The 27,847-nt window shown below is 40.8% G+C and overlaps 1 protein-coding gene across 1 annotated transcript; it reads right to left on the bottom strand.

The window, feature by feature from the left end:
- Positions 1–57: 57 nt before the first annotated feature.
- On the bottom strand, positions 58–27,847 carry BEND2 (BEN domain containing 2). The gene is made up of 13 exons (XM_068178959.1): positions 27,785–27,847; positions 22,563–22,821; positions 16,207–16,362; positions 14,393–14,553; positions 12,619–12,690; positions 12,339–12,413; positions 11,551–11,655; positions 9,079–9,592; positions 7,894–8,094; positions 6,855–6,973; positions 6,025–6,238; positions 4,692–4,895; positions 58–2,042 (listed from the first exon to the last, which is right to left on the bottom strand). Exons 1-13 carry the CDS (start codon positions 27,845–27,847, stop codon positions 1,819–1,821), a joined length of 2,367 nt encoding a protein of 788 aa, XP_068035060.1. The 3' UTR covers positions 58–1,818.

The following is a 27,847-nucleotide window of genomic DNA, read 5'->3' on the forward strand; positions in this document are numbered from 1 at the left end:
GTTCAACATCCAAGTGATTTTGAAAATTATTTTGTTAAAATTAGTTTGTTTGTTCTATTTTTAAAATATATAACTTAGTGCACTAAAAAATCTTAGTCTTGCGCAGACACAAAGGAAAGGCAAGGCCATGAACATTTATTAGTGACAGGTGATTTTCTGGGCCTCATACACCTACAACAAGGGATTTGCTAAAAATATGAAGCCTTAGCCACAGTAACCATGAGATGGTGAAGTTCAGGACCTTGAAGAAGTATTTTCCTTAAATTTCATTAAGAAAAACCAGAACCAACCACTGGACTGGGTTTTTTTGTCCTTTTAGTAGAGCTAAATCAGAGCAAAGCAGAGTAACTGATGCCTTGAGAGGCTACTTGGAACAGAGGCTAGACAGTGTTAAAGAAATAAAGTAGGTATTTATTAAAAGGCCTTCAAAGGATGCAGCTTGGGCAGTACAAGAGCCTGGCCAAGGCTGCACCCAAGATGGACGATGGGTCACGAGTTTTTGCACTTTCCTAAGTTTTGATCAATTTACATATTTTGGTTAATTGTCCAATTACAGCTTTAGGTTATGAAGTCCCATCCTCCCAGACTGCTCTCATCAATTCGCTGTTGTTTGTACCTTATGTGCCTGAAGCTGCAACAATGTCCTTGGTTCTCAGGCTGGAAAAGGATTGTTTTGTCTGATTGAACTGTGATGAGAACTTGCTAACACTTTAGTTAGAGTTCAGAGTTATATACTAATGCAGTACAGAATCTGGAAAATATGAAAGCTTAAACTTAAGGCATTATTCCCCCATACATTACCAGCTGAACTTACATTGTTGTCTGCCTCTTATGCTGCAAAAAACACTGATATAGGAGGCAAAAATGTGAGAGATGATACAATCATTAAGGTTGGAAAAGACCTTGAAGATCATCAAGTCCTGATACAACAAGTTAACTAAATGCAATTAAATATTTTTTCCTTTCTGATATTTTCACTGAAGATATCCAATTGCCAAAGCAAATTTCATTCCTCACACATAATGAGATGTGGTGTTATATTTTAAATGGTGTGCTCTGTCTCACCCCTGGAAAATGTCTGGTTTGTTCCAAGCCCGTGATCCTCCCCTGCAGTATCCCGTGTCTGTAATTCCATTGGCCCGATCTGTTCCGCGGCCACTTTGAATCTCCCTGTTCAGTGTGCCGGGGGACGGTTCTCTCTCTCTTGGCCGGCTCTCCTGGCCGGTGCTCTCTCAGCCCCTCTCTCCCCCCTCACTCCCCTTTCCCCCCTCTCCCTCAGAAACCATGCTGCCTCCCGGGGGTGGGACCCCAATAAACCCTCATCTAATGAGCAGCCTCAGAAGCCGTGTGGAGCCTCCTTGCCTGCCCGCTGCCACCAGCGAACTCGCAGCCTTGGGGGACCCCCACCCTGAAACAAGCAGCTACAAAGAGATAATTTAGCTGGCTATGATTCACCCTCCAAGGAGGACCACTCTTTCCTCTCCCCTTTTCCATCTGCTTCTGCTGAACTGATGCACAGTGCATCTTTTCTAACCAGATTAATCTTTCAATTCAATGAATCATGAGAAGAAGATGCTTTTAGGAGAGAGCACATTGCAAATGCTACAGGGAACACTGAAATTAATTTCTGAGGAACACAAACACTACCCATGCAAGGAGTTAGGGCTCCCAAGCCTTCTGCTAATTTTGGTCTCATGAAGTGATGCTATTTAGTGCTGCTGACAACTCAGTTGAATAGGACAGCTCGATATTACAGGCTTCTACACAGAATTAATAAAAACCTGCTAAATTAAGTTTTGAGACAGATGCTAGAGAACTTCAATCTGAGAGATGCTTTCCACTGGCTTTACGGGAGTGGGATCCTCTGGGGGACTCTGCACTCGAGGGCAGCACTATTGGGGCTCTGTGGCGGATTCCAGACGTTGCCTTTTTAAGCTCATGTCTGAGACTGCGGATTGTGCTGTTTATGGCAGCCACACATGCCTTCCAATCAAATCCACTTTCACTTAGATCAAAGGATGGAAAATTCTCTTGAAGAAAATCTAAAAATAAACAAGTATGTAACAGTGAATTATCAATTATTTAGGCAAGCTATATACTCTTTCTGGATGTAATTAAGCTAAAAAAAGTGCATGCTACCAAACCAGGACAGCTAGGCATATTGCAAGCCTTGAAAAGCAAAGCAGGGCAGATACTGCTTTCCCCCTTTCTGTTATATTTGTTATATTTGAAAATGAGTAAGAAAGGTCTAAGCATAAAAACAAAATATTAAAAGAAAACATAATCATGTGTGTGGTTTTGATCCTTTGAAGTGCTGAATAACTTCAGCTTCTAATGTGGTCAGGTAGCAAAGACAAATCTTGGGCTCCATTTCAGAATGACCAGTATTAGGCAGGACAAAGCTCTCCTTCAGAGGATCTCTGACAACTATAATCACTAAAATTAATCACACCAGTTCAGCACAACACAAATGTACAGGAACAACAGTGACAGAGAAATTGTGAGAGCCCATTCCTTACCATACTGCAAGTAAGATCAGAAAACAAACACTTGAGTTTGATAGCAATGACAGGATTATGGTACCTTTCTCCCCTTCCATGAGTAAAATTAGTAGTTTAAAACTAAAACTTAAATTGGTTTTCAAAGTTACTGAGAAGTGACTGTCCTGCTGAGCTGAGCTGAAATACATGTTTCCTCTAAGCAACCCAGTAAAAGACTTAAACACCAAAAAGAAATTCTCATCTGTAGTTTCAAATCAAGGCAATATTGCTTCTCCTTCTCTGATTAAAATCTAGATTTACCTTCATAGTACAAAGAAAGGTATAGCTAGTAGATATTGTGTCAGCTTTGTTCTCCCACATACCAGCAAGTAAAAATCCAATACAGTATCATTGTTTACAGTTAATATTTTAACTTGAGTTACAAACCTGGAAACCCATTTTGCCAGAAAAACTTTGGTCTGAAGGAAGAAAGTAACTGAGATAAAAACTTGTGCTCTTGCAGTTCACTCTGCTCCAGGAGGAGAGGTGAAAGGGAGAGTAAGTGTGCCTTAGGATGCTCCTGTTATTAACTATGCTGACAAAGGATACACTAGCTGTTGGCTGAAGCAGCAGACAGCCTCTCTTTACTTCCATCCCCAGCAGTAAATTCAAGAATACTTTACCTCAAAGGATCAGCACTGAACTGGAATTCTTCAAGGTCTACAGAGCTGGAAGAATACTACAAGAATACTACAACTGGAATACTGGAATACTGGAATACTACTACTGGAATACTACAAGGTCTTTTGTGTACATGGTCCACAAAACAGCTTTTAAAGTTATGTTTTTTCTTTCACCAAAACTGACCGATTTTAGGGATTATAGTAAGGCTATGCAGGGTCCCTTCCTGCTCTGCAGGGTAACATTCAGGGAGCTGGTGCTGCCATCCAATCAGGCTGTGTTAAAGGAAACAGGGGCAGGGACTGTCCTCTGGCTCCAAAGCAAAGTGACAAGGTCTGGCTGCAACACACAGGATTTGCCTCTCATCTGCTCTGTGGCCTACACGGTCTTCTTGCAGTCCTAAGACACACTTAACTAGATCTTTTGAATGCTTCTTAAGCTCAAAATGTCAAGAAATAAAATATGTCTACACGTCTATATATGTGTATATATACAGTGGTAAAGTTTCCAGTGCTAGTGCTAGTGCTAGCCATACTGGAAATGGTTTCTGGCATGATCTATCCGTCTCTCAAGCTATGCCCAGACATCACCCCAGAGGGTGTGAGTCACACCCTGTTTTATTGAGCATGAACGCTGCTCCCTCAGACGCAGTCCTCCTTCCCCACTTCTCTCCCCCATCCCAATGGTGGGGCGGGGGAACAGGACAGGGAGGAAGAAGGCAAGCAAGCACCTGTGTGTGCTTAGCTACCTGATGGGTTAAAACACAACAGCTGCTAAATTCCACTTCATAAGCTGTCCTCTTTCCAATCTATAAATATGGCTTTTTTGCTCCAGGGCTCAGTTATGAATTCTCTTAGCCCAACCTGTCTCCCCATAACTCAGTTCTTCTAAGCATCAAAATGGACTCTTGTGTACTTGCAGAAGGCTGTTCTTCAAGATCTGCCAACTTTCCTGAGCTCCTCTCCTATTCAGAGCTGTCTCTCACAAGCTCCCATCTGTGACTTTCCCAAACATGTCAAAGTGTGCTCTCCAAGCTACAGAACCTGTACTCTGACCCTTCTTACTCTACTTAGGACCTTGGGGCCCATGATTTCTTAATCTATACAGTCAATGCCACCACCAATTATCCCACAACAACCCTTTTTGTGAAGGAAGACATAACCTGCTGTACATGACATCTCTGTTCTCTGCTTCATCTACACAGCACCTGTATCAAGAAATTATCTCTGATGTCCTCCAGAATCTTCAGGGACTGCTCCCATCTCCCACTGCATTGTCCTTTCAAGCCAATGTCAAGAAAATTGAGTTTTCCCATACAAACCAGGTTCATGATCTGGAGAATTTCTTGAGCTACTAAAATATAACTTTATCTACTTCCTCTCAATTTGTTCCACTGCTTGCAGAAATGCCTATAAGAGTAGTTTCACAGACTAATTTCTGAAGCTCTATGCTTTGTTCATAGGATACGAAGTTAATACTCTTATTATTAGTTTCCCCACATTATGATTTAACAGAGATTTTCTTACTTACCTCTGAGAGCATTAATTTTATTGGAATCCAGTGGGCTCATGCCACGATCAAGACTACCATACACGTTGCTTTTCACCAGCACCTCTTCAGAAAACATATGACGGATTAGGAAGCGAGCTGACAACTCTGGCCGCGTCTTCCCCTTAGCGACGTAAATGACTGAGAAAGGCAACTGAACATTGCGCCATGGGCTCCCAAGAGGTTCTAGAGAAGATGTCATGAAGGGAAGAAAGATATTTTACTCATCCAAGACTGTCCATGCCTCAAAGTGTCTGTATTAAATCAAAACTGACACAAAAAGCTCACCTGGAAACTACTCTACTTGCCTGGAAAGACCAAAGCAAAACTGTAAACACTACAGCTACTGCTAACATGAAACATATTGCAGACATGTGGCCAAGCAGCCAGAACACCCTGTCTGGTTTACAACCACAAACAGTACTTCTGATATGTCTTCAGCAATGCAAGCTGCATTATTAATTATTGCTTTCTAACTTGTTTCATCTCATGTGAAAAGATGATGTTTTTCCAAGTACGTAAGTAAATAAAAGTTTTGCTATTTTAGTGGTGCTTAGATTCTGCAAGTGGAAACAGAAAAAGAGTGAGTATTTTTCAACTACTTCCACCTCACTTCACTGCAAACATTACTAAGAAAAATGCAAAATTTTTAGTACATAAAGAGGTCTGTGGGATGTGACTAACAAATCTTGGGTGCAGGAACAGATCTGAAACAACCCCAAAGTGATCCTAATGGAAAAAATTACTTCCAACGGCAACTAATCTCAGCCCATTTTCCTTGAGGGTTTCTAAGCAGCACATGCTGTACATGGCTTTTTTTCCCCAATGAATTTGTGTATTGAACACTTACATTAAAAGAAGTGAAAATATAAAGGCTGCTTTAAGATTTTTATTGTCCTAAAGAGTCAGTTTTGCAGAAAGGTGTGCTTTTCCTTCTGAAATTGCAATACCATTCAATAGATATTCTGAGCTAGCTTACTTTTTTAAGGCAGAATATCTACCAAATAAAAGAAAAAAGCCAGGGCAACTGAACAGAGTAACTGAAGCTGAACTTCCCAATGTCACAGCAGATATGCACTATGGGACTTTGGTAGATGCAAACATATATTCTGTTAGCCAGATACAATGCCCTTATTCATTCCCAAAAAGACTTCCTATGTGTACACCAAATGACTGCTTTAAGAGAAAAAGAAGACTCACATAGTTCAGAAAATAGCTTTACTACAGAATTATACCTACAGTTCCATCTTTTGCCTCTCATTTACTATTAAAAATGTAACAAGCAATTCCAGAACACAAAAATTTCTTTGTTTACCCAAAGGTTCCAAAGACTGTTGTTTTCTGACCAAAGATGTGTGGAAAGCTTCTGAAAACTTATCCAATTCTGAATTCTGCAATGTGTCAGTTGTAGAGCCGGTCATTTTCTGAGAATTTTGAGAATTATTTCCACTATCTTCATTAGAATTTAAATCTAAACAATGAGATGTATCAGGAGCATCAGACACTTCTTCTTTCCTCTGAGTTGTCTGCTGAAACATTTAATGAGGTTAGTACACACACTGAGAGAAGCCTACCAGTTTGCTAATTGGTGTTCCAGTTTACTTCACACTTAGTATAAATCAGATTTCAGATCTTTGCAATATAGTTACTCCTGAATTATTTCTATCATGAAAACCACTGGTAGAACAGTTAATAATTATACAAAGATATGCACAGAGCATTTTAGAAGTAAATGTATTTGGAAGTGTTTTGGCAGTAATTAATGTTTCAGTCAATGTAAAAGTGAAATGCATAGCTGAATATATCTGCAAAAAAAGCCTGCGAAAACAAGTGCTAAGAGCTACTTGTTTAAGCTCTCAATCAAATTAGACACTACTTCTGGGCAACGTTTGCAGTGCTTTCCTTATAGCATCCTATGCCTGAACACTTCTTAACTGAACTCTGGACACAGAAGCAGAAGAGGCAAAGCAGAAAACAGCATATTCCAGTATTCCCCACATGGAACTAGTGCTGCAGTCAGCATGCCTGTGCTGAGCAACACAGAGACAGAACCCAAGGTATTTCCAGTACAGCATTTGTACCATGAGCAGGTCCAATAATTATTCTGAGAAAAAAGTGCAAACTTAGTACTTAATAAATCATCACCTTGGCTTTAGTTTCAGAGCGTAAGGAGCGGATCATAGAATTGACATTCGTGATGCAGGTTTTCCAGTCTTTTCCACGCTCGCTCAAATCATAGGTTGGAAAGTTAGTTGCAAGAAACTCTGCATATAAAATATAGAAAATGTTTGAAGCGTCATTATAAAGCCCAATATTCAGAAGTATCCTAATTTAGAAAGAGAGAGAAAGCTAACTAATGCTTCATATGTTTACTGTTCTCCATTTACAAGCTTCAGATTTCCATCATTAAATAGAGTAAACTTATGTTTTGTAAATAACCAGCATTATGAATTCAAGATGTTCTGTGATACTTTTTGAAATGTTGTGAATAACACTTCTATTATATTAAACATTTCCTGGTAGAATTAGGGGAAATGTGTGATTTATCATACAGACTTTTAAAAAACCCCCAAAACCAACACCACCACCATCCCCCCAAAAGAACAGACACAGGGTAATGCTGTTGCTGCAACTATTTCACATGGCTTATATAACCTCACACTCAATTTTAACCCTTTAACACATACATGCCATGGGATCTGTGTAAATGACTTGACATTTATTAAAAAAAGCTCCCTCCATCTTCACTACTTCTCACTCAACATAAGAGTGTTTCAAAAACACCAATTAAATGTTTGTCCCAAGTATACCATGGCCATAAACTAATCCAAATGAACCAAACAAAAAAACACTGACAAAATCCATGGCACACACAAACACAAAATTAACTGCAATTAAAAATCTAGAGACAGCAAGCATGAGTGATGAACACAATGTACATAAAACTAGAAGAAATTTGTATAGTTTTATTTAAATTGGAGAAAAATGAACATTGAGAATTACAAAGCAGGACTTTCAAAACAAAAGGATATTGTAGAGTGGAGCACACCTACTATGGCATTTAACTGCTCACCAGCTGCCAGACAACGATTAGCCAGAAACATAGAGGAAAGGACTCCTTTTTAGTTCAAAACTTCATTAAGTATGAAAGAAGTACATCTGTGCATTTTGAAAGGTAAGATACCTCTTATTGCAGCAATTTTGTTTGGATCCAATGTCCTGCGCCCTCGTGCACTCGCTCCCATAAGGCTGCACAATAAAGTTTTCTTGGGGAACAAGACACGAACCAAGTGGCGCGCTGCGTACTTGGGTTTAGTCTTTTGCTGAGCCTTCACCAAATGGTTTCCAAGAACTTTGACATTTCTTGCTGGGTCACCAACAAATTCTTTTGTAAAACAAAAATATTCAAGGAAAAAAAAATTAAAATCCCAAATGAGTTGTTAAAAACAGTACATTTTTTCAAACTCTTTCTCTTGACTCTCGGAGTATGTTCTCTACTACAGTTAATTTTACTATGTATTACTACTTAGCCTTGCTCTTACAAAAGCAGCTTTAAATTGGAACGGTAACAGAAGTACCTTTTTGATTCACATTAACCACCAGCATAACTAACTGAAATCAAAACACCCAAGAAAATACATTAGCCACCCAATTGTCTAAAATGTTCACAGTGGCCTATTTTACATATGTGCAGATAGCAGGTATGTTTTCAAGACACTGACTCATGAAGAGTGGCATATCCATACACAGAACTGCTAAATCATAAACTGTTCACAAATTTTTCGATAGATATCTGAATATTTAACCTACTATTCATGCAGCACTTCAGCTGTACAAATGTATTTTTTAGACCAAAAGCAAAGAAGTCATAGCTCAGCCTTGCATATAAATCAGGGCATTTACACTTTAGAAAGGCATTATTTTTTAATGCATGGTGCTATTTGATATGTGTATCGTTATTATAATGCAATGATCTATAGAATTCTTGTTTTTCTTTGGAATAAAGTATTTTGAAAGAAACCAAACACTGGAGGATTTGAGTATAGAAAGGATGCTTCACAGATAAAATCCCACACAATAAGAAAATAGGTATTTCCTTCACACAGGTCAGGTAAGCTGCTCTCTTTTGAAACATGCATACAGGCATATGCCTTATTTAGTTTTAGTGGCAATCTTTTTTGCCTCCTCCAACACATGGGTAGCATGCACATACTACTTGTGAATTATACACAGAATAGAAAAGATTACATTAAGAGAGAAAAAGAGAACCCAAAGCACATACTGTAAATCAAAGGGAGGTAGGTCCCTGTGGTAGGACCAGCCATTTTTTTAGCCTTTGTTTCTGTGTATTTATCACAAAGGAACTCACCAAGGCTAGGATTGATGAAGACTGAAGAAGATGGTAGTTCTTCACTAATATTCACATCCTCAGATGCATTTCTGTAGTTCAACTCCACAGCATTATTTTCCTGACTGGGCTCAGATGGTGCTGGTATCGATGGTGATGCCACAGGTGAAGATGCAATGTTGACAGTACTTTCCACAATACTGGGAGCAAGATTTGATTGTGGTGAAAGGTCAGGCATCCCATTAGTTATTGTGTATGATGAATGTAATGAATGTGTAGAAACTATAGTGGGGAGTGGTGGGCTCTGCCTTCCAACAGGCTGCTGAGATTCGAGCTGAAAACTCTGTGGAGCATGTTTTACCTTGGAGCTGACTTGAACATGGCCATTTTGTACAGCAGCCCTTACAACTGGGCTATGCCTTCCCTGGCCTGATGAAGAAAGATGAAGACTTAAATCTCTTTCCATGTGTTTTTGTACTCTAATTTTTCCTGAAGGCAAATGACTGGAACTTCTGTATGTAAATCCAACTGGTTTCTGCAAATGTGATTCAGAAAACAATTAAAAGGTTAAATTACATATAGCTGTTAATTTCAAGGGTTTTTTTTTTTTTTTTAGGAAACCAGGAAAACCAGATTTTAGTAATGATGCTATTAGCAGCACACTCTTCCTTGAAGTAGTCTCTGTCATCAACTCAGAGCTACCATGTTTTAGCCTTCCCTCTACAGTCTTCTATTCTCATTTGTATTTGCAACACTAAGTTTATCTGGTCAGCTTCAATGTTTCTCAATTTTTTTTCACCTGGGGGAGCAAAACTACTTTCTAGACCTCTATTACAAAGTAAATAGGCAAAATAAAATTTAAAATTTTTCAGCTATTTACCCAGTCATTGTCTGATGAATTTTCAAGGAATGTATCCACTGCTCTGCTTAGCTCCTTTCAAACAAGAAAAGAACCCCACAAACTTTTTCTTCTTTATTTACTTGTTAGCTGAAAACATTAAACATTCAGATCTCATCTACAATGAAGATTCCAAAGGGACTGAAATGGACAAACTGAGAGATGGGCTATGTTTTCCATCACTTCAACTACTTTTATTAAACATCATACAGCATATATTCTAGTTCGAAACACAAGTTACTGAGCAGAAGCCACCAAATGAGGATGACACATATGGATTTGTTTTTCTTATCTTATTTAATTTTGGTGGTTTTGTGTGTTTCTTTAGAGAACTCTCATTATATTTCAACCTTGTAACCTTAGAAAAAATCTATGACCTTAAGGAAGCCTTATGTATCTGAAAGTTTGTCAGTTTCTCCAGCTTTTGGAACTGATCCAATAAAAAAGGTACCTTTACCCCAAACCATTCCACTAGCCCTTCACAAGCACAGCAATGGTACAGCTATTAAAAAACCCAACAGCATTCCTGATGGTTTTAAATGGCAGAACCTAGAAAAATAGCTGGCAGATAAAAGCCTTCAGGGAAAAAAAAAGCAACGCAGGTCACTTTTAACCCAAAAATACAAACATTAAAGCAGCTGCCATCCCACATATCAGAGCGGAGGGTAAGAGCACAGAGGTCTTACAGGGTTCATTTGTATTTGACAAGATCAGTTAATTCCTGAAACTCATAGTTTTGGATGTGTAGACAGCACAAGCTTGGAGTTGACAATAAAAATACATACCAAATAAAACCTAGTATCCTACTGATAGCTGACAGGTGTGAGAAATCCAGCTCCATCCACCCTTAAAGCAAATGGCCTTACTGCTGTCTTAACATCTCCAGACAGCAGAATCATCTCTGCCACATTAAAAGCTTTGTAGTGTTGATGATAAAAAAGTCATTACGGATTTTATAACCTTTTTCAAAAATCATCTGATATACTTTCCTTTTAAAGATCATTGTTAGAAGTACTAAAATTGTGTCTCTTTACTTAACAGTAGATTGACCATTTAGGAACAAAATGAATAGTGTGCACTCAATAGCAAACATTATTAAAAATGTTTAAAAAGGAGTTTCCATTAAAAAATAAATTCTATACTGTAATGGATATGACAACATACTGTTCAGATCGAAAGTTCAGTTAACCCAACTGAACCAACCTGACTGATGCTTAAACTCTCTTCAAAATGCAGTAACCAATGAGACAACACATCACATGTTGCAAAGGTGCAACAGCAATATACTAAGTTTAAGATGCACCTACACAATTCACTTCTGTTCTTGCCAATACAAACAGAATTTTACAGCATCTATCACAGCATCCTGAATTTGATGGGAGTCACTGCCAATCTGTGGCCACCAGTCAATAACACAGGAAACTGAAGCTGGCACATAATCAGAAATCTCAAGTAATTGGATTGAAATAGATTCTAAGTCTACTATTTTGCTCCTTACTTTAATCTTAGTGAAAGGACTGTGATTTTAAAAATAAGCATCAGAAGAAATGAGAGAATTAAAGGAAAAATAAATGTCTTAGATCTTTAATACTCACAGGTTTGAGCAAGAATGGCTTTATACGAGTATGCTGCATTTCCGAGACCTTACGATGAAGCAAGTCAAATTTTTTATCCAACTTCTGAATGGCATCATACATGGCCTGTCAACAAATATAAGACTGAAAACAGTACTGTTTCCCCCAAAGAACCCAACTTAAACCTGAAGAAACCAAGAAAGTTCAATTAAAAGCTAAACTCCCTCCCTAAAATTTTGCCAACTTCCTTCTACAACACTGCTGAATGCCTAAGGAGACTTACAAGACATTAACAACTGGCTACAAACCACTTACAAATTGACTTCCATTAAGCATGGCCTGAATAACTGCAGTCACACAAGTGCTCACCTGAATAAATATGGGATGCTTTTAATTTTTAGTGCAGTTATTTTCAATTTTGCCAGTTACTGCTTCAGAAATCAAAAGGAAAGAACTCACAAAACCAACACTAGCAGGATTTTAGGCACATCTTTGGCAAGCAACTTGTACATTCAATAGCTGGGTGTATATCACTGCCCTATCTTTCCCATTACTGTGAAGCTTCTCCCAATAACTAAACTTTACATTTTGTATTAAAGCTTAATATTTGAAAATTATTCTTATGAAAAGTTCAGAGAATATGAAGGAGATTAGTTTTACTTTGAAAATATTGTAGTTATGTGGGCAATTAACAAGCAAACAACTGGAAAGGATCACGTCACTGGTTGTCAAGTTTATAATACAACTCTTCCTGAAGTTTAACTAAAATTGTTTAAACACCATTTCAGATATAAAGATAAAAAAAATACCTGGCAATAACTGAGGACCTCCATAAGAGGATTCTGCTGATATCCAGTATAAGAAGCTTCAGATAAAATGCTTTCCTTTTTCATTAAAATAATAAAATATATAAAAGAAAAAAAAAGAAAAAGAAGGAGCGTAAGGTACTAATATATACATGGACTTAGGATACCACATTAAGCAAGTAAATCCCAACTTCAAATTTCTCATGTTACTTCAGCCTACCCAAAAATATGCATCCTCAAAGCAGCTTTTCCAAGTCAGTCAAACAAAAGAAAATTCACTTACACATTCATAGTCTGGTTCAAACTCATAAATGACACTGTCACTATCTTCATATTCTTCTTCCCCGGTTCTCATCTGGGAAATAACATAATTAACATTTAATGTTTTGAAAAGTTAAAGAATTCTCCCAGGAATCCAACTTGGACACTTTTGTTGTAGCTGTAATTCCATCCCTTGGCTATAAGAGGGCCCAAGGAAACAAGACCTACCACAGTCATCTTATTTATGTACAGGTGTGTTAGGGAAACTTTCAGGAGACACTGCATGGTCACCACTGCATGGACTGTAACTGCTGGGCTGAAGCCCCTTTGCAGTGGGTGGCTCAGATGCCCTGCCTGACTCCCTACATCCTCTACTTTCACAGTCAAAGCTTTCCTTACCAGCTTGACCCTGGATTTGCGATAGCAGTCTCAGACCTCTGGTTTCTTCAAGTAAATTTACCATCGTACAGGAACAGGACACACACACACACACACACACATGTATATATACATATATATGTGTGTATATATATATGTATGTATATATGTATATGTGTGTATATATATATATACATACATGAAAAATAACATGCTTTTTTGTTTCTTTATTCTAAGGCAGAACTTCCTCATCTAACTAAATGTACTATACAGCCAAGCTTATGCAATCACAGAATCATGGAATCACTTAGATTGGAAAAGACCTCTGAGTCCAAATTATGAGACTTCAGTGGGTATAACTGAAATCAGAGGCTGTAAACAATTTCTAAAGAGGCAATTTTCTCACGGCTTGCTAACTGCTTTTAACCAGGAAGAACGGTGCCACCACCTGGACAATCCCAGTATTTTCCCTTTCTGGATAGATGCCGATCCATCCACCACTCACCACAGATTTAAAGTGTCTGCTGGTGGTGTTTTCTTTTAAATTTTATTTTTTTAGCTGAACAGGTTTTATTTTAGAAAAGGAAGGCTGGGAGGGGGTAGGTGATGCTTCTGTTTTGTTTACAACAGGCAGAATTCAGTGACAGGTAAAATTGTGGCGATTATTCTGGGAGTTACTGAAAAACACCTGAAGGACAACCGAGTCATCAGTCACAGCCAGCAGAGTTTCAGAAGGGAAAAGTCCTCCTTGTCAAAGTTAATTTCCTTTTATGACAAGATAACCCACCTAGCTGATCAAGGGAAGTCAGATGATGTAATCTGTTTGGATTTCAGTAAAGCTTTTGATACTGTCCCTCACAGGATCCTCTGGACAAAACGTCCAGCCCACAGCTGTTTAAACACATCACAGCATGAATGAGCAACTGGCTCATGAGCCAGGCACAAAGGGTTGCAGTGAATGGGGTGACATCAGACTGGGCACCTGTCACTAGTGGGGCTCTGCAGGGCTCCATCCTGGGCCCTGTGCTTCTCAACATCTTCATAAATGATGTAGACACAGGACTGGAAAGGAGACTAAATTTTCTGATGACACTAAGTTGGGATGAGCCGTTGACTCCCTTGAAGGCGGAGAGGCCTCGCAGAGAGATCTGAACAAATCAGAGGCTGGGCAACCACCAACTGTATGAAGTTTAACAAGGACAGTGCTGGATTCTGCACCTGGGATGGGGCAACTCTGGATGTATGGACAGACTGCAGAGTAGGAGGCTGAAGACTTGCTAGAAGCATCCAAGCATAGATATCTTATCCATCTTCAGTGGGATGTCATCAAATCACCACACAACAGTGAAAAAAAATGATATTCCAAGTAACATTGAAACTGGTCTCAAAATTAAGGGCTATTGTTAGGTGAAACATACCACATTGTGTTCCACTAGAGCAGGAGAAAGTCGTTTTCTTTTATTACGCAAAAACACAAAATCCATTTTCTCGGGGCTGTGACCAGTTCCTCTCTGCATCATTGCAGAATGGCTCATTTGTGAGGCCATTTGATCAGTAAGCACTGGCAAGCCTTCACTTCCTGTTAAAGTCAAGAGAAAGTAAAGCTCATTAGAAAGTTTCCCACTGCATTAAATGTTTCACTACAGTAAAAATAGGCACAGTCACCATTTTTTTTAAACTTTCAGACTGCTTGAAATTTGTTTACCAGCATATTATCAAACAGTTATTTATCGAATTAATTTGGATCAGAAATTATAAATTCAATTTAGTATTGCTTTTTTCAAACATAATGATATTTTAAGAAGTGCCAGTAAAAGTAATACTGACTTTGTGAGCATAAATGGCTAAGAAAAAATTAAAATAAAAGGTGTTCTGCAGAAGGCAGGGGGAAATGAAAACCTAGATCTCTCTCTGCATAATGTTGAGCTTGATCTGACAGCTTCTTATAGTAGGCAAGAAGATACAAGACAAAACTATAAGAAACTCATTTGGACAGACAGAATGAGATCTGAAGGAAAGGCACTACTCTACAAGATACCAGTCTAAGACAGTGGTTGAATAAAACCAATCCGACAGAATTTCAGTTCCAAGTTCAATACTCACATTTGAGATAAACCTGTGGTGTGTTTCACTCATATATCTCACTATAGTTGATTTTAACTAGACAATATCAAATGCTAATACACCCAAAGATAATGAAACCATATTTTACCTTTTAAGAAACAACCGCTCTCATCGTGATTAATTTATTAATAATGAAATAATTACTCATGTCCCAAAGCCAAGGTCAGCAACTGTCTAGGACAGCTTCTTGGACAGAAGGTTTCATTTTGATGGGGTTGTTTGTTTGCTTATTTTCAATAACAGAGTAAACCATCCAGTAAACCATCCAAACCATCTCCCAAATTTGTTTTTAGATGTAAACATATAGACAACTACAGAATACTGTTAATTAGAAAACCAAGAAATCTAAAGGTTCTCAGAAGCACCCAACAACAGTAGGAAACATATGTAACTTGTGTCTGTGAAGAGAAATACTGATGGGATTCTCTATAGAGTTAACTGGCTGAATTTAAAAAGAAATCCCCCAAACTAGAGAGTACCTTCACTTAGTTACAGTAATTTTCCTCACTGACTTGCTAATACTGCTACAGTACTTTATAAATGTTCATAACAGCTGTGAAGAATTTATGTCTGGGCCAATGAAGCATTGGGTAAGATTTTTTGAGAGACTTTGATCTTGCATGTTAAAATAAATACAGTGAATTAAAGACAATCACAGTGGCTACTTACCGCTAATAATTTATCATCTTAAACAACCATCTAGCTATCATTATACATCAGCATCTCCAGTACTAAGTTAGACTGGATAGATTATCTAAAAACCTTAAAGCCTAAAATTTTTTAGGCGAGGTTCTTCCATGACATTTATTTTCCAAATTGCTTCCTAATTTACTCCTAGGTATACGTACCTTTACAAGTAAGTAAAAAGTTGTCTTTTTAAAACATAATATTTTAGCAGGCTCACCGTTTATAAGGACATAGAAAGTAGTAACTAAAAGGCACTTTTCTTTAAAAGCACTGCCAAGCAATTTCTATAAAGTAGCTTTCTAATAAAACGTGTTTTAAAGATACGGGTAATATAGAAAGCACTGAATCCCAAAGCACGGAACATATGGCATTAAAACTAGCCATTAACTATCAGATCACAATAAAAATGAACAGTAATTACCATAGGTAGGTTGCCTCATGTGGTGAACAGAACTGTTTCCTTCAGAGTTCTGTTGCACTGGCATGCAGCTTTGTGTGGACAGCCCGTTGTCTCCATGGTCCATAATCAGCGCTTCATCCTCCTCCTCCTCCTCCTCAGTCTTCACACACAAATAATCTATTAGCAGATGCAGAAAGAGAAACAGTTAAGACTGCAGGTCATTCTGCATATCAGGTGAGAACTGTAGTGCCTGTATCACACCTAGCATTATGTCAATTGTACCACAGGCTATTATAAATTCAGCTTCACTTTAGCATCTAAATGCAAAGTCACTTTTAAACACAGACACCAAGGTTTTAACGCACACTAGAATGGAAGCAGCTTACTATTGTTTAGTTGGTGAGATTTCTGAAACTGTTTAGAACCCAATTCCCCCTAAAGTGTCCAGCTTCAACAGGAACAGCTACAAGCCAGTAACAAGCACTTCTACAAACTCTACTGTTTACATATTCAAACATACAAAAAAATGTATTAATCTGGTTTTGAAATTTTACTTTCATAATTAAGAGTTGCTTAATACACTTGAACAAATCCGTCTACAAATCCTAACTGTATACTTGGTATTGAGATCAATCCAAACATTGATTCCCAATGCAATACTGTGCAGAAACACTGAATGGCAAATCTCCAATAGCAGATTTTTTTCCAATTAAACACACTACCTCAAGAGAAAAATGGTTTCAGAATAACTGTATTATAGTTATTATTGCTAGATTCAGTGTTTTTGACAGGGTCAGGGAGGGAGTGGAATTTATTTTTGATGAAACAAATTAATGGAACCTTATCACACTGGGAAATAAAACTGAAGTTCAGCCAGCACACATGCATGACACTCTAACTATGCATAACACAGGGTGTATTTTCCACACTGTCTCTGCCCTGTTCAGTGCACAGGATGGACTGAGCTCCAGGAATGAATCAGAACTGTATGAGTGGAACAGCAGTCTGGGTCTCTACTCTTACATAATCAATTCATTCCAAATTCTGCTCTCTCCCAATTTCTTAAAGACCAAAGGGTAAGAATGAAGTTGAATTTCACAGGTCATTCAGTTTTCCCTCTGGGCAATAGTTCCATCTAATTCAAACGACATAATACAGCAGGGTTTGGATTTGTCTGTCATCAGATTAAGAAACTGATGGTTGTTTCAGAAACACGCATCAACCTCCATGTCGCAAAGAGCTTTGATTATAGGTGTAAACAAAGCCAAAAAGCTACCTGGGGCAGAGCTGACCTGTACAAAGGAATTTAGCTGAGGACACCCTCTAGGATATGCTGCTTAGGCTACCAGCAGGAGAACAGTTCTTGGTCAGTTTTCATCAGCTGTATAGAAGTAAACAACAGGCTTACTCATGAACTTAATTTAGGTGCAGCTTTTAGCAAAACACTTCAGTGATATTCACTGACTGAAGTTCATTGCAGGCTAACATGAGATATTAGCATGTGCTGAGTTATTTAACTGCCTCACAGGCACAAATTTTTTTGTTGACAATCATTTAGTATTCTACCTACTTTGGGAGAGTATTAACAAAGAGTCAGTAAAGTGCATCTGCATCAAAGCAGGAGGGATGATAATTCTCTCTTCCAATTTCCCCAGCCAGGATGCCAGATTAGTGCATGGTCTGACAAATGCCCTACTTACAGCTGGGTCTCTGCTGTCCTGCAGTCCTCTTTCTATCCCTAACTAGACAAAGCAATGCAAATTGTATGTTATTTAGGCATCCCTAAAAACACAGAATTTACCTGTATATTCATAATCTTTGCCACAGATCTCATGCATCACTCAAATAACACCAGCAAAACAACCCTACCTGATCAGCAACTACATCACTCAAATCTACACTAGAAAGAGTGATGAGCATAGAAGAGGGAAAATTCTGTGCAACCAGCACATAGCAAAGACATGGCAATGTCTTTGCTATCTGCTATCTGCTATTTGCTATCTGCTTTGCTATCTGCTTATCTAGCAGCTCCATCTAGACTAGAAGAAGGCCAGTATGATCAGAAGCTACAGGAGTTTCTACAAGTGGTTGATACTGAAAGCAAGGGTCAGTCTTCCATACCCTCTACCACCCCCCCTTAAATAAGTTTCAAAATCAGAATTTCTACAGTGCAGTGGACTCTGAACAGAAATTGTTTCTGAAGCCTGCAGCTACACCAACTCACAGCTGGAAAGCAAACATAAACCAAACAGGAAAATACAGAAAGCAAAACCACCTCAAAAAAAAAAAAAAAAAAAAAAAAAAAAAAAAAAAAAAAAAAAAACAAAACCAAACCTACAACAGATTTCTACAATGACATGGAAGCAATGAAGCAACAAGCAGTAATCTCTCATTTTAACCTTTCAGGTGATGGCCAGGATCCTCCTCATCCCCTGGCCCTTTAATTTCCATCACCCATTGCTGAACATGGCTGCCTTCACACACAGAAAGGGAATTATTCTGCCTTCAGAACAGCACTTCTACATGAACAGTCAAGAAACCTGAAGATTAGAATACACCACCCATTTCCAGGAAGGCGTATTAGTATGACAGGTCACATTGCAACAATAAGAAAACCAGCTCCAAGAATGTAGACTCACATGTTTTATACCAACCATTTCCTCCTTTCCCTAAAGCATTCTCATTGCCCAGCCTCTAAAGTCAGTGGACAAACTTAAATGTCTTTGCTATAGATTTGACTACATTGATCAGCAAGAGAAAGATATATGTAATCAAAAATATTTTGTTCATAAGACTGTTGAGAATTAAACAAAGTTTACTTATAGAATACAGAATATTAATAATACCTTCAAAAATTTGTAACAAGAAAAAATCCATCTATTTAGCCATAATTAGAAAGACACTGCAACAATTGCTTAGTCCTCTAAGCAATTCTAAATATTTCTAATGCTTCCTTAAAGTGCCCAGGAAGAGCAAATATTACCATAAGTATATAGCACCAAACAGTATGAAATACAATTCTGACTCTCAGGTAGAAACCACAATCTGCCAAATCCTACAGATTAATTTATGCTCCTGGAAAAAAAAAAAGAAAAAAAAAAAAGAAAAAAAAAAAAGAAGCCATCAAGTGCATTTTACTTCTGACTTGGATTAAGATGCAACTGCATTTCTTATGTCAAGTTAGAATTATATATACATTAACTCACTCCACTGACAGAAAATTTCATTATATAGATATTTAGATGCTTCCAGTAAGTCTTGAAATGAAATTCTAAATTTAAAAAGTATGACTAAGAAAATATTTCAGGTTTACATATTTTAAACATGGCTTTTACTGTGAAGTGGATTACACATTAGTAAAACTTACTAAATAGGCTAATTTATTCAATCATTGGATCAAGTTATTAGTTTAGGAGACCTCTGAATTTCTGTTTGAAAACTGAAGTAACAGTCATATAAAATTAGAAAACATAACAAAACTAATTTCCTTTTCAGACTCAATGCATACTCTGAGTTATATTATATAAACTATGACTTAGAATTTTCAGTGGAGCAGTAAGATATACTAAAAGCTTGAACTTTATAAAAAAATGTGTATTGTACAGAAAGACATTTATAGACAGAGCAGTCCAATGAAATGACCATATTAAAAAAACAAGATTGGAGGTGATCTTTTTAACTTCTAAGATGTTCAAGTTCATAATTTAGAATTCTTTCATCAGGAGATCTTCACTTCTGCACAAAAGCATCAGGTTGAAGCACATTGAAGGCATATACACTTGAATTATTTGCATCCAGGAAGTCCAACTCTGTACCTAACCCTGTACTACATTAAATTACAGCTTTTTATGCAGCTCTGTGAAGCCAAGCATCACAAAGAATTTAATTCCAGTAACCAACAGAAAGATATATTTAAGATTAACTGGGACTTGAAAATGTGTTGGTATTAAACATCAAGAAATACTAAAACTAAGCAAACAAACAACAAACTCGAACTCTTTCAAAGGCAGAATTGAAAGGAAAAACACTAAAGCTCAAAAAACCTCTCTAGCAACTATGAATTACATACCAAAACAAGTCAAGCAAAGCAAACCAACCCAAATAAATAAAGAACTTACCTGGGTTGACACTAAGCCACAAAAGGAGAGACAGCTAGCCTTAACTTGAATCATAATTAGATCCTGTGCTATTTATGGCATGACACTGGTGCTAACAAACACAAAAAAGTGAACACAAGGGAGAGCCCAGGGACACCAGTGCCTTTCAGGGTTAGTATCATCCCACCACAACTCTATGTAATCATTTGCCTATTAACTCAATCTCACTGCAGAAATAACTGAGAGGTTTAAGCAGATTTATGATAAGGAGAGCTAGAAGCACAGAAATACAACCAGATCTGATGCATCAGCTGAAGTCTGAAGACAAGATGACAGACTATTTTTTTATTTCCCGAAGTATGCTGCAAATAAAATACATCACATAAGCCGGTGGAATAAGAAACAACTTGTACTGAATTAGACATTACCTGATCGATGCTCTCACTAGTTGCAAAAACACAAAAGTAAGTGATCATCAAGCATAGAATGGTAAAGGGAGATTGATGAAAGAAATGGCTGAAAGCACTGACTAGTACTAAATCCCATCCCAACCTCTACTACAGAATTCCTGGAGAGCTTCTTGCAAAATCACTAAAAACTTTTCATAGAAATCTGGTGGGTTTTCTTAATTTTTAAGAGTTCAATTAGACACCTCTATATTTCTGCTAACATTATCTCAACACACTCAGGTGAAACAGCCAGCCATGGAAGCTCTGTGTAAGTCAAACCAGATTTTACAAAGATTTTTAAATACTGCACTCAGAAAAAAATGGTAGCACTCATCTTAAGTCACATCCTTAGCATACTTCTGATTATTTTGTCCTTTCTCTAGATATGTTCTCAGGGATCAGAGACACCAGAATACTCTACCAGAAATAAAATGCTTAACAACAGCCTCTAAACACTGAAACAGTTAATTTAGAGTGCTGCTGTCAGAATTTGCAATAAACTAAGACAACAGAAACTAATGTTCAACTCATACAAACCAATTAGTATGGAGAGAAGCAAAATAATAAAACCAGATTTCCTGTACCTTTACATGTCATATTTAAATCACTGAGACGATAAAACCACTCTAAGTCAAGGTAAAACCACTCTCACATAAAGCCCTGTGGTGTTTATTAGGATTGGAGCTCATACTGCACCTTTTGATTAAACAATATTATTAATGTCATATATTTTCTATTGCCAGGGATTAGCACAGGCTTAGTATTTGCTAGGATTACTGAGTTACAAACAAAGCCAATCAGGAAACTGAAGAATTGAAGACAAAGGAAAAGCACCAACAAACACATCACTGTGCACATTTATTTAACAGAGATTATTTCACAATTGCTCTGCTCCCACCCTTCTGCCATCTCAGTCATATCCCTTTAGCTCATGTTGACACTTGCAGAACTGCACAGCGAACTGGCTGCTTCCTGATCAGAAAAGTTCCTTGAACAATGATATCAAAAAGAGAATCTGGCATCTGAGCAAGACACGTCTGGAAGATCTTTAGAGGATAGGTCTGTGACACCAAAAACCTAAGTGAGCAAACACTAATCTGAGTCTGTACAAGCATCACTTCCCCGAAGGGCAAGGCGAAGCACGTAACGGGTGGACATAGACCTGTTCTAGTCCAAAGTCAAGGTGTCTGATGTCCAAGACGCTTCCGTCGCGCTATGCATTGTGCCTTCTGATAGACACTTCATTAGGTCAGGCCTCTCACTTTATGAGCAGCATTCATCTCCCTCTTACTCAGGTTTTGTATCCAAGTAACTACAGCGCTGGGGGAACCCATCAAAGCCGAGACCTTGCTGTTCCACGGAAAAGTCTCCCCGAGATTTTGGCACTACGCTCTGCTGCCATTTGAAGACTAGGGAAAGCAAAAGCTTCCCCCAGCATCAACACTGGAACCGAGGCAACCAAGCTGTGGCTGGGCGTACTACTCCCGAGCGCAGCCGTCCCCGCGAGTCCCAGGCATTCCGCAGCGAGCCCCCGGGGCCCACACGCGCTGGGGGGAGAGGAGACGCGGCCCCGCCCGCCATGAGCCGTGCCCACGCGCCGCGAGACTCGCCGGCATTGACGCGGCGGCGACGGGCAGGAGCGGCAGCCAATGGCAGCGCCGGCCGCGCGGGAACGGGCGAATAGCGACGGGCGCGGGGGGCGTGGCCCGGCCGGCTCGGCAGCAGGCGTTGGGGCTGTTGCGAACGATGAGGGAGCGTTCCCCGCGCCGCGGCCGCGCCGCGTCTCTCCCACCCCCCTCGGCGGGGCGAGCCGCCCTGCCGGGAGCCTTACCCTCCTCAGACATGGCTTGCTGGGGCGGCTGAGCGCGGGGTCCTCCTCGGGCGGGCCGGGCGGCGGAGCGAGCGGGGCTCGGGTACGGGCAGGTGTGGCCGGAATGCGGCGTTGGAAACGGAAGCGGCTTCTCCGACGTGAGCGAGAAACTGTTTTGGATCAGTGCGGCTGCGCGCTGGCCGCGGGGGCGCGCCTGGGAAACGGGAGCGTGGGGGCGGTGCCGCTCCTCCAGCAGCCACGGCTGTCTCGCAGTTGTCCGCTAGCCAGCGACCCCAGCCGGCCCAACAGCCGGTCCGCTCCCGCAGCAGCCACCGAGCCAGCTGCCCCATTCCTTCAGTCTGCGGCCTGGCCGTCCGCTCCCTCAGCAACTCGCCCTCTCCCCTAGCAGCCAGCCTGCTAGCCAGTCGGCCCGCTCTGGGAGCAGCTAGTCCGTCGGGGGGCCCTTTCCTCCAGCAACCCGCCGGAGGTACGCTGCCGGGCGCGGCTCTCGAGTTACGGAAATGCCCGGGCTTTCTCCGCGCCCCTCTCGGCTCCCAGGCGCTGCTACACTCCGTGCTAGCCGAAGCCAGGCTGAGGGCAGCAAGCTCCGGTTCATGCAGTTTTTTTGGGCCCCTGGGGAATGCTAGGCTGCCGAGCTGCTCCCTGGGGCCCTGCGTGAGGGCAGAGACTGTTGCCTGTGCCATTCGCTGCAGTTGCTCTCAACATTACTACACACTGCTCCAGGTTTCAGGGTACAAACCCGGTTCTTCTAACACACCAACAAGTTGAGTTTTGGAGGTCTGCAAAACGCCCTATTTTTTTGATTCGGGGCTGTGGATCAGCAGGTCCAGGAGACACCCTGCCCACCTACCCCATGGCTGTCCTCATGCTCCCCCCTGGAGGCACAAGAATCTCTCTGGGGGTAATTATTCAGGGAGTGGTGGGAAGAATCAAAGAATTAATTAGGTTGGAAAAGACAAATTTTGAGAGCATCCAGCCCAACCTGTGACCCGACACCATGTTGTCAAGTAAACTATGGCACTAAGTCATATTAAGTTCTGTTTTAAAATGCCATTGGGGACGGTGACTCCACTATCTTCCTGGGCAGCCCATTCCAATGTCTCAAATACAGAGACACAGAGACACAGTGTAAGAATATTGGATGTGTGTGGGTATGGGACCTGATCTGCTCATGGCTTGGGGCAGCAAAGTGGCCTACGACAGCCTGTAGGATCAAAGAAAGTACAGTTCAGCAGCACTATGCAAGGCAAAAGAAGAAATTTGGATTTCCCTCCAAATCCCTGCAGGTTCAACCAACAGCTTTTAAAGAAAGTGAAGGAGATGTGTGGAAAGTTCTGTTTAGGAAATGAATAAAAATCAAGAGGGGTGGATTGAAGTGAATTGGGCAGGAACAAGACTGGTGATAGTAAATGTTTTTCTAGTTTTTCTCTGAGATATGTGCATACATTTGTGTATGGGGGTCAGGCATGTCAGAGGGCCCATGTGCCCATGGTGCAGTTCTGGAGTGAGTGCAGGTGTGAGAGTAAATGTGTGAGCCCTAATGAAGGTAAAACTGGATGGTTGAGCAAGTAGAGGGGTGGCCCCAGAGTCAGGACTGTGTTTAAATGTGGGACCGTGGGACATCTAGCTACTGGAGTACTAGGGTAGTCCTGGCCAGGTGCTGGAGGGACCACAGAACTGAGGGGGTCTCAAGGGGTGAGAGGCACATGTGTCTGAGAGTAAAATTGAAGTGTTATGGGGGATCTTGGGTGCCCTGGACAGCACTGGCTCCAGGAGTCTCCTGAATTGCCTGCAGCTTGTCCTGTTTTTTCCAGCAGAACAAGAGCCTGTGAGCACGCTGCTTTCTGTAGCTAAAGCAAGAAGGCTTTGTCAACAGGCTTCTCTTGATCAGCCTGCCTGTACTAAACATCAGTCACAAGATTCCCTTTGTTGTCTTGGTCTGTGATTCTTACTCAGAGGCTTTATTTCCTTTCTGGTGGTAGTGGCAGCTTTGGTGCAACTGGACCTTTATTCTCTTCAGCTTTTGGCTGGCTTCCCATGTGCAAAACCTCTTACCTCCTGGGCAGAGGGACCTGAGGGAATGAGGTGGGGAAAAAAGGGTGTCACTTGCTACACACCCCAAGCATGGACTACCCTCCCTTGCTCCTTTCCTTACAGCTGCTACCTTGTCCTTGATGGGGAATGGATAGATCCCATTGATGTTGAATTATTTCTGGTGACTGCTGCTGTCTCAGGGCGGTCAGACCTGGGTTCCACTAGTCTATCTCCCTTTCTGACTCTCTAATACTTCTTAATATTTTTTAAAAATTCTAACATTATTAATTAACAATTACAGTTGTTTCCCTTGCATGGTGCAAGAGAGTGTTTTGAAGTGTCTAATTCTTATCAAAGATCTATCTCCAAACTATTCATCACTTCCTGTAGCACTGTCTTCTGAGGAGTCAACTCATTCCTCAATCTCTGCAGAAGTGAAATGCAGTTTTTCAATAGTGACTGGGCTTTCATCTTCACACTCTACTCAGTGTTCAAAATGCAAAGACATATGGGTATTCTGGTTCTGTAGTAATGTGCACCACGCTCTTTTTTTTCTCTTTCATGAGAACAATAATAGCTTTTTTCCTGTAATTTACACATGTAGACTTTTCTGCAAATACAGACTGATGCAGCTCCATGTGAGGCAAATGAAGGTTGTCTCCCGAACAAGCACATTATGCTGATGCAGAGTAGGGTCTTCTGTTCTCTGTCACTCCACCTACCCAGCTGTCAATCCCTCCTTGCACCAACCCCCTGCTTGGACCTCTCCTTTGGAAATCCCCTAATCCTCGAGGCCCTGTTGGTTTCATTCCAGTGGCCAACAGTGGTGAGTTGTCCTGACAGACTGGGAGCTCATAGGTGGAGTCATTATTGTTGGTTTACTTTTCTGCTATGGACAATTTTTGTTATTGTTTTTGGTGCGAAGGGGTGAGGGTAAACCACTCCTTGATGTCCGCGGCCCCTGTGTTGAAAAAGCACGTCACTTTTTGATTGGTGGTGCTCCCAGGGGGGAAGTGGCAGACTGGGAGCCACAAAGCCAAAAGCCACCTAATTGGCTGTGCATAGCACCCCGTCACCCCAGATAGTGTGAAGAAGGGGGGTTGATGCCCTGAGGGGAAAGGGAGTTGAAGGTGGTCACTGGACCCTTTTAAGTTCCACATTTTATTGCAGGGGAGTGTGGATTGTTGCTGTGCTGTCAGGATGGGTGTGTGACTGTTGACACTGCAGAGGGAGGAGTATAACAAAGTCGTGGGTACACTGATGGGATGTGGGAAGAAGTTTAGTAAGGGGTTGTTAAAAAGGTTCGCTCACTGGCTCTTCCTCCACTTTATGAGGGTGTCTCTCGAGGATGTTTGGACCATCCCCTTTTGGGACCGGGTCGGTGTTAAATTAATGGATTTAACAAAGAGGGGTAGAATTGCATCAGGCTGCAGCAGGACTGTGGGCAAACAGCTGTGAGAATAGCTGGATAGGAAAGCCAGGCCCATGGACAGGTGCAGCAGGAGCAAAGGCTGGGTGAGAAGGGTCAGCGAAGAGTGGACGAGAGGGCAAGGGCCAGGGCGCAGGGCTTGGAGGCAGTTGGTAGGTGGCAGGGCTCAGGAAGGAGGGACTGGGTTCAGCAGGCTCTGGTGGGTTCATGTGAAGCACTCCATAACTGTTATATACCACATAGTTCCTCCCATGGTCTGATCACCTGAGAAGGATTACTGGATAATCTGGAGAGTCTTCCCCTAGCAGCAAGGGTTGCCCCACCGTAGTGGGAAGCAGTTTAGAGTCTGGTAGCAGAAGCTTTCTTCTTCCCTGATAGGCTGCTGGAAAACATCCCCAGAGACAGGACCCTTCTCTATTTCCTAAAGGGGGTGCTTGCTCAGAGACAGTCCTCAGCAATCCCCTCCCCTTCATGAGGACTTGCTGCCTGTGCACATGCTCACATGTCACATCCCCTAGAGCACGTGTCCTTCTGCTACTTCGCCATTTGATACTTGTCTTGCTTTGAAAAATGGGTGTTTGCCACGGAAGGTGGAAACCTCTCTTGGAATGAAGGATATGACTCCCTTCCCTCCAAATTATTATAACTTTGAAATTTAGGGGTTTTCAGGCAAAGATGGGAAAAGGAATAAATGTTTTTTACTAGTATGTATATGTATAATAAGGCAAACAAACAACAACAATGGCAACAACCACAAACAAAACCAGAAACCCAGTGACAGCCTTCTCTTGGATGTCAGGCACTTTCCCCTTCGGTACAGTTGCAGGCACAGCTGGCAGGGGCGCTGTTGGCTCTTGGCCAATCGTTCTCCCCACGGCAACCAAAGCCTGTCTCCCCTCCAATGTCGAGAGAGAGAGAGAGAGCGCTAGAGGCTGTGCCCAGCTCCTTCCCCCAGCCCAAAATCTTACAGAAACTGCTCTTCCTAAGAGAAAAAACCCTCAGGTAGGAGAGTAGCAGCTACCTACACTCCTCCCCCTCCTCTATGGTTACATTCCTCTGTCTCTCTGAAGTACCAGTCGTTATTGTTTCTTACCAACAAATGAGAGAAAATTCCCTAAGAGAAAGAAAAGAAAAGGAAAAATCCTATCTCCCTAACAACAACAAATACCAAATTTACAACCACAGTCACAAATCACAGTTTAAAACCACAGTTCAAGAAATAAAACTAAACCATGTTGAGTATTATTACTTCAAAACTCAGTTGGTACCCCATAGTAGTGGTGGTAAGAGCAGGAGAGGAGGAAGAAAAATGGGAACCTTTGCAAGAGTTAAATGTGTTAAAAGTGGCCACTCAGGAGTTAAAAGTTCTCTTCAGAGAAGCTGGGATTTGAGGGATGGTAGTGACTTGTGAGCTGTGGAGTGCATGCCTTCGTCACTACCCTCTACAAGATCCCCGCCACTTCATCTGAGAGCTAGAAAGGCTCTGTGGGAGACATGGCATATAGATTATATAAGTCCTTTCAAGGAATCAGAAAGAAAACAAGTGCTGGTCAGGATGGAGGTAGTTTCAGGTCTTGTTGAGGCTGAAGCAGTAGGATGGTCTATTGACAAAGCATAGTGTTATATGTAACAGGTATAGTTCGCGCCATTTTTTTTCATGATATGTATATAATATTAAATAGTTGTTAGAATGTACCCTTTGGCATTAGAAGCCCCCCCTTCTCAGGAAAAACTAGGTGTGTGTTGAAACCTGATTTACAAGCAAGGGGATGTGGCTCGCCAGGAGATGGGCCTTATCTGAGGCGGCCCAGGCGCTGACCAT

This window comes from Anomalospiza imberbis, chromosome 2, assembly GCF_031753505.1.
Source record: "Anomalospiza imberbis isolate Cuckoo-Finch-1a 21T00152 chromosome 2, ASM3175350v1, whole genome shotgun sequence".
In the NCBI taxonomy this organism is placed as follows: domain Eukaryota; kingdom Metazoa; phylum Chordata; class Aves; order Passeriformes; family Viduidae; genus Anomalospiza; species Anomalospiza imberbis.

Coding starts and splice junctions, on each gene's coding strand:
- BEND2 (XM_068178959.1), bottom strand. CDS start 27,847: ATGGTCAGCGCCTGGGCCGCCTCAGATAAGGCCCATCTCCTGGCGAGC. Junction 12,414..12,618: donor TTGAACCAGACTATGAATGT/GTAAGTGAATTT, acceptor TTAATGAAAAAG/GAAAGCATTTTATCTGAAGC. Junction 6,239..6,854: donor GCTCTGAAACTAAAGCCAAG/GTGATGATTTAT, acceptor TAAATGTTTCAG/CAGACAACTCAGAGGAAAGA.